The 7,976-nt window shown below is 40.4% G+C and overlaps 1 protein-coding gene across 1 annotated transcript in view; it reads left to right on the top strand.

The window, feature by feature from the left end:
- Positions 1-163, top strand: part of Lratd1 (LRAT domain containing 1) — a 3,740-nt gene extending 3,577 nt beyond the window's left edge. Inside the window, exon 4 of the mRNA XM_033756075.1 lies at positions 133-163. Within this exon, the coding sequence (XP_033611966.1) occupies positions 133-163 (31 nt within the window). The remainder of the gene's footprint in view (positions 1-132) is intronic.
- The last annotated feature ends 7,813 nt before the right edge of the window (positions 164-7,976 follow it).

The following is a 7,976-nucleotide window of genomic DNA, read 5'->3' as shown; positions in this document are numbered from 1 at the left end:
GGAGGTGGTGACGTTCCGGAGCCCCGGCGCGCGCTTTCCCTGGAGTTGTCAGAGCGAAAGGGCGAGCAGGAAGAGGGGAGCTGGGGCGAGACATTTCCCGCGAGTCGGTTGTCAGCAACTTTCAACCCACAGGGAAACTAAACTCCAACGCCCCCCGAAATGAGCTTACAGGCCAGGCTTGTGGCTGGCTAGGTCCCCCTCACGGCAGGATTTCCAAGAAATCCAGCCGGTCTGTCCCTGTTGCACTTGGGAATAGCTCCAGGAGGTCTGGGTCATCCTAGGGCTGCCTGGGACTCTACCAGCTCTCCCAGCCCACGTCTCCCCACCGCTGCACTCCAGGCTCTGGGCTGAGCTAGTTTTTGCTTCCTGTTGCTTGCACGAGGAAGCCGACGCCACCCCACCCGCATTTGCCCCGAGAGTCTCCAGGCCAGGCCGCAGACAGAGGTCCCGGGAGGTGAGGAGAGCGGACTCCGCCCGGATAGGGAGCTGGTTCACCCCTTGTCTGCAACTCCAACGAGTAAAGCAGCGCGCTTGCTGTTCTGAACCCTCCATGGCTCCTTCTTTGGGCTTCATTGCAAAAATAGTCATATTTTTAACTGGGCTGGAGGAGAGGGAGGGGGAGGACGCGGCGCCAACCCGGAAACCAGCATTAGGGCAGCGACACCTTAGCCGGTCTTTAGTTTGGCTTTTCCTATCATAGAGATCCGAGCCCGCGGGGAAGTGGAAATTAAATTCTAAACAGGAGAGCGGAGATTTCTAACTATGTCAACAAAGCCTATCGTGTTGATGTTTTTATTGACCATTTTAGCAACATGCTAATAAAATTTCAAATTGAAATTTTTATTTTCATGGCTTTACTCCATGATAGTTTAAATACTGGGGGCCATTAAGAGTGGATGTAGCTAAGAGCTTAGCTAACATTGCCTTTTTCACTCGATTTTTCTCAAGTCTTATGAGAATTCTGTTTTTTTAATATTGTAGTCTTTTTTAATTTAAATAGCAGCCCAAGTAACGGTGGAGTTATTAATGTGTCTGTTGTACTGGATTTCGGTCAGGTAAAGAAATCGCTGGCAGGTTCGGTGTGGGGTTTTTTCTCCATGTGGTACAGCATTGCCATTTCACATTTACATTTACATTTCCCCTTTCTTTCTTTCTTTCTTTCTTTCTTTCTTTCTTTCTTTCTTTCTATCTGTCTGTCTGTCTGTCTGTCTCCTCCTGATCTCCTTAAGACGGAAGGCAGAGTTTGTAGCTGTATCCCCTCTTCTTTAGCTAGTCCCAAAACACATTCTCTAAAACAGGAAAATTCTGTAGGGTCAGGACAAATGTGTGTTTTTCACCAAACAGGGTTGTGTGAAACTCCTTCCACGGGTGAAGGAAAGTGACCTTCTCTCCTTGGGCTGCAGCCCTACTTGACTGGTACTGCTGGACTCCATGAGTTGGGCGCTGTGGAGTATCCATGTCTCTTTCGAGGGAACTTGTCAAATAATGGTGTTTAGCAAACTGTTGCAAGCAATTGCATATTGATAGTTACAATTAGCTGGACAGCAGATTTTGTGGCCAAAGCTAGTTTTTGGGCATTCCAAAAAGAATGCAATAAAAACTAGTTGAGGTTACCTAAGACTGGAAATGCCTTTTCCATGGTAAATAACTCCTTATTCTCTATTTTTTGTTTTTATTTTCTTTTGGTTTTCATTCTGGATTCATTCCCTGATCCTCGAATCAAGGGGTCAGATCAATGAAATATGAGCTAGAGTATTTTTCTTAAGCTTATTGAGTGATTTATTTTTTAAAAAATGTTTCAATGCATATGCTTTTCTTTCAGCACATAAACAAACTTTTGTAATAACCAACTTAACTTTGCATGTATGGAGAACTGAAAATCATTTATTTCCCTAACTTATTCTTCTCTCAGATAACGGATGGCAAATCATACAATGAAATTCTTTATTGTGTCTACACACTCCATATTCTTTACTGTGTTCCCTGCTGTATCTTGGCTCCCTGCTGTATTAAAACCACCCTCCGAAGCACTTGTTCCACCAAGACTCCTTCTTGACATTTTGTTTTCCACCGGTCACTCAAAAGTGGGACTTCAGCAAAAGAGAGGAATTGGTCTCTATCATGCCTCACTCAGAGATGTGTTTCCTCTGGTAGCACATGATCTACTTTCTCCTCACTAAGAGGGTCACTCTCACTCTAACAGTGGAAAGACAGTCAGCTTTCAACCAGCTGAAACTAGATGACAATTAAAAATAAGAGCTGGGCCGTTAAAGTAGCATTCATTATTAGGTTTTTCTCTTAAAGATTGAGTTGCTGGAAGTCATTCTACAAATGCAAAAAAAAAAAAAAAACCACTGGTCACATAAAGGGCATGAACAATTTTCTTTGTCACCTTCCTATCAAAATAATTTTCATCTCTTGGTCAATGTTAGTAAAAATCAGTGGCAAAATATAATAATAGTACATCGTGGAGAGTATAAAGACAATATCTAAAAGCTTTATCCTGCAAAAGGTGTATTGGGGAGGCATTATTAAAGGTGTGACTGCATTCAAAGGGAGTGGAAGTTCCTTTGCAGATGGTGTAGGCTCGTTTGACCGTCATTAGGGGTGAACATCATATCATATCGGTACATTGTGTCAGTTACAGAGACTAAGACGCAGGTCCTTTAATATTTTAATAGGGTCCAGCAGTTTGGCTCTGGTTTTGGTTGTTCATAGTCACTTCCATGAGGGTCCAACTGGAGACTGGTTCTATCCCATCTTCCCTTGAAGAGAATAGCTGTCTTTCTACCCATTCCTCTTCAACTGTGGGGGGATGATTCTGAAAAGCAAACCATTATTAAAAGAAAATAAGGTCGATATTTCTGAGTGCTTTACTACACATTTTTACAAGAGAAGAGGAAGAAGAAGGAAAAGGAGGAAAAAGAAAGAGGAGGAAGAGGATCAAAGAGAAGCCAGTATTCCCAAAATGTATTTTTTCTTCTCAAAAAGGAATCCTGTAAAATCACACATATTGCATTTACTTTTGCAAAAAAATCAGCAATATAGTAATAAGTCAAATTAATATGCATAAAATTTCCTCAGTATTTAAAATGTTAAGTCCCTATCATGACAATTTTATTAAGATTTATATTATGTATATTATATATAGTTATATATATTTTAAGATATATAAGATATATATAATAATATATAATATAAGATTATATATTATTCAAGATATATATTATATATATGAAGAAAGATAGATATGCCAGATACAACATCAAACACAGATGCAAGTTTGTAAGTTCTGTGACAACACATGATTTCACTAGAAAATTTTTGGCAGTTTTCATATTTTTCTTCCCCTTTTTGTCATGTTTCTTTGTCAAATGATTTTATTTCAATACTATTTTTCTTCAGAAAGGCGTTGTACTTCTATTTTGAAAATAACAAGTTAGCTGGATAACAAATATTCCCTAACAGTCTTTGAATTTCACTTAGTTGATTACTTAGATATTGCACTGTGTTTTTACCATGATGGGGAGTTAACAGTCTTAGTCATCTAATCAGTTGATAAAACAGGGTCAGTTTTCAATGGAATGAACAATAAATTGCACAGTCATGACATAGCCACCTAATCCTATTTGTCCCCACAAAAATTTTAATTCTCTCTCCCTCTCTGCTGAACCCAGAGCCTACATCCACAGCCATTGAAACAAGAGAAAAGAATCTAGTTTTAAATCTAGTTTTAAATAATCTAGTTTGTGTTAGTTTCTCAGAAATATTTGCCATATACACAAAAGTCTGCAGGTAACAAAAAAAATGCAGGCTTCCAGGTTTCCTGAACTATGAAGAGTTACATTTAGAAAGGTTTAGAAAAGATCCATGTGCATTTTTCTCAAAAATCATTAGTTATTAGCAGAATATACATATATACACACATACTTGTTTTCACACACACATATACATATATTTTCAGCCAACAGCTACTAATTTTTATTTCAGTCACACACACACACATGCAGACTTTCAGAAAGACAAAATGGAAAGTGACCTTGAGATTTGTAATGCCAAGAGGGAAGATCTAGGACTCAGGATAGTAATAGAGAGCTAGACAGCAAGAAACTGCCTAGAACTGAGCATAAACATAAAAGAGAAAGAAAATACCGGAACTGCACAGTTGGCTTTAGCCTCACCAAGAAAGTTTCTGGTTTCTCTAAAGTAATTCAAAGGAAAGCTGAAAAGATTACAAAGTAATTGAAAAATAAGATGAAGTAGGAAGTTTATGAAATGATATAAGGAGCTAATAAGTTTTTCAACAGGGGATACCTTCTCTTCATTCTAACTGAAGACAGTAGGAAAAAGCTAAAATCTAATTTTCCAACCCTTTAAGAATTTATAAGATTCTCTTATTTCATAACTCCAAGTTTACCTTTGAGGTTGTGTATTGGGCTCACTTGAACTTGCAATTTAAAAGGTTTAAGCATTTGAATATGTTGGGGAAAAAGGAAAAAGTCTTTTCTGCCCTTATTCCTGAAGGTGACTTGTATGATTCTTGCTTCTGACAGTAAAACACCTAGATGAATGGTTTTCTATGCTTTGGTCTTTTTCCAGTGTCTTTGCTGTCATAAATGCACTACTGTCCATAAAGACACCATGGTGCCATCTTTTCAATAGACATGTTTCTCACTGATTCTTGATTACCAGGAAATCCAGAAAGCTCACTATTTGGTTTATCTGTGAAGGAAATCTGAAATTGAAAGAGTTTTCACCCCATAGAAAGTTCATGGTGATCCATTTTATAAGCCTTGAAGCTGATTATTTTCACTTGTATTTGGAATGTTCAGTTTGTCCTTAGAAAACACTATCAAAGAATCCAGAAAATGTTCTCTTGTTATTTGGTGGGAAAGGGGAAAGCAAACTAATAATTCAGACTCTACTTTCTCACAGCCTCATCTCTTATTCACCTCCAGGAGAGATTTTTTTTCTTGCATGAAATCACAAGATTTCAGACGGAAGCTTATTATTATAGCCCTTGCGAAAAATTTTCTTCGGTATGTAGGGAAAGACTTACTAGAATATGCACCTAACTTTCTGGGGAAATGAGATTTGATACAGTTTGGTCATGGATATTCTTCTACATAAACATGACTCATTTTTACAATAAATATTAAAATAATTGCTATGCCTGAGAGCTTTTATAACCCAATTATTCTTTTATGTGAACATGAGTTCTGAACTTAATTTTGTCAAAAGGATAGGCAATGATGAGATATTAGGTGTGAATAGAGCCAGGGCCTTACATTTCTAGCACAAAATAAATACTCCTAAAGTTAATTTGAGCTCCATTCAATGTACAGAAAAACCAAAAATGACCATATAAGGCTACTTCTTTTGTGCTTCCTATGAAACCTCTTGTCATCAATCCATGATACAGATATTAATGTCCTATTTGTGCAATGGGGAACTTGAGGGATGTTTCTATTATAAGGATGTTGATATTTGCTTTAGTAAATCACCTACTTTGAACCCCATCATTCCCCCCTCCCGTCGCTGTGTGACAGGCCAGCTATTTGCATGGTGCCTAAAGCACTATTTTCAGATTTCAGATTCTCCTAGAGGATACTCACGTCTAGGGGTGATGATGACTTTATAAAACCTCTGAACTCCCAAATAGCACAGAGTCATTCTTCCCATCTTTTCATTCCCGGCTGACCTTTCTGCTTCGGGAGGTAGGGTAGAGAGCTGAGGCAGCAAAGCTGGGGACAGGTGCCAGATTTGACAAATAAGAATAAAGGATTCTCAGTTCTGTTACAATTTCACACAGCTGGCAGTTTTCAGAAAAGTATGCCCTACCCAATACATAAAACACATTTATGCTAAGAATTCTGGGTACCTGAAATCCACATGTAACTGCACATCTGGACTATTACCTGGCCACCCTCCCAAGGGAGAACTTGACCGTCTCTCAGAACCTCAGCGTCCCCTTGGAGCCCACAAGTCAAGGACTCACCCCTCACTCACAGCTCTGAGCTGCTGTCGGATTCTCTACACACATTTGAAGGCCAATACCACAGGCAGGGAAGGGATGAGTACAGATCTTAGGAGAAACCTGAACGCGTCAGCCAGGCCACCATGGACAGAGTTGGCTGTGCAGGTGTGCACGTAGGTCAGGTGAGTGGGAATTGGGGGCGTTTTGTGGTGGGTCTTGTACTCTCCTGATTGTGCTTTGTGGGGTGTTGCAGTCCTTTATCTGGAGTACGGTAACTACTCTCCTAGACACAATCAGAAATACATGCTGTGCTACCAGTTTTCATTCCACTTGCTACTTACCCCAGTATGAATCTTCACTTTAAACCTGGCTGCTGCCATGACTTCCTCTTTTGTCTCTGTCCCCAAAGCTCTAAGCCCCATTCCGCCCCCAGGATGACTTTAGTTATTTCCTTCTACATGTTGCCATTGTATATCATTGACAGCGATCCCAGACTTTCAGTCTTGTACCGCGGTGATCCTTTGTGTCTGTTCCTCCCACCGTCTTTCAGTCCTAGGAAGACTCTTGGTCTCACATGTACTTTTCAGCTGCAGCTTGGCCGTGCTCAGCTGTTGAATGGGTGAGAGAAGAGTTGGGAAGGGAAAGACCTGGCTCTTCAATGGTCTCTACGTGCTTGGAATGACCTCAGCGTTCAACAGCTTCTACATGAGTCTCCTGAAGAAGCCTACAGTAGAAAATAGTTTCTGATTAAAAATAGACTGGAATGATGATGAATCATACTACAAGCAATGAGAGATTGGCCGCACGTAGTTCTCTGCTTCTGGCTATACTGGTGCATACATTTCTCCATGAGTGAACTTTCTGAGTTTCATTACAAATGAAAATACAAATTTTTCTCCTCTTGGTAATTAAATTTTCATCTCAGTGAGATAACTGCAAGCATTGCAAATTTAGAAGGCAGCCAAGGATTACCTTGGAAGAAACACATATGAGGCAAAACATGGCTCACATGGGCCACTGTAGTCAATGGGCCCAAGACTTCCAGAGACTTTCGGTCAGTGAGGAGTCTTGTTCACCTTCTGGGAAGTTCAATTTCTTCCATTCTTATCACTAAAGCAATACATCTAGATAACAGGTGGGGAAGAAAAAGCTTAAGCAAGCCTGACGCTCCAGGAGGGGGCACTGAGGAGAAGGAGCCCCTTTGATCGGTGGCATTTGGAGCCTCTAGGCTGGTTGACAGGTAGCATAATTTGAAACAATTTGAAATGCAATTGAGCACTAAAACTGTAGCGCGATTAGTTAATGTCTAAGAACATATATGTGTGCTTTTGTATTTGACATTTCCCCTGGAACACATGCGAAGAGGGTCCCACATTTTCTCAGGGGTGTTATTACCATTCTCTTGGCACTTTTGCCTATTTCAAGCAGTTTAATCTGGTTTTGGTCATGGTAACAGTTTGTTGACACCAAGGAGGAGCCATTTTAATTTAGAATTTTCTACCATACCATCCACCTGAGGAGAAAGAAATATCCAAACTGAAGAAAGGAGTCATTTAGAATGAACTACGATGACTAACTTGGGATTAAAAATCTAGGTAGATAGGAATTCTGGTGAAACATTGCTTTTACCCGGAGAGCAATTTCCAAAGAGACCACAGGGGAGATTTTTTCACTGCACAGCCTCGCGGTTCTGACTTTAGAAACCAGGGGCCCTCGTGTGTATTTGCTTTATTTGTGTATAATTTTATGAGACACGATCTACACAAGGAAACAGGAGCACTGCGAGTTACTCTGTCCTCTACGGACCAACAAAATAAGTGATCTAAACCAAATCTGCTGTGCTTCTGTTACTTCCTTTAAACTTTGCCTAACTTACTGGATCAGCTCCTCCTTGACAGGCTGCGTATGCTGCCCCAGTCTGTACTACTTACTCTCCCGACAGGTCCAGTCCCAGACCTCTGCACCCACTGACCCCCTGCAGTGATTCTGCATGCCACCA

This window comes from Fukomys damarensis, unplaced genomic scaffold (assembly GCF_012274545.1).
Source record: "Fukomys damarensis isolate Sample0158 unplaced genomic scaffold, DMR_v1.0_HiC HiC_scaffold_25, whole genome shotgun sequence".
NCBI lineage: Eukaryota > Metazoa > Chordata > Mammalia > Rodentia > Bathyergidae > Fukomys > Fukomys damarensis.
The sequence above is the reverse complement of the archived record's forward strand: the minus strand, read 5'-3'. Positions and strand labels throughout refer to the sequence as shown.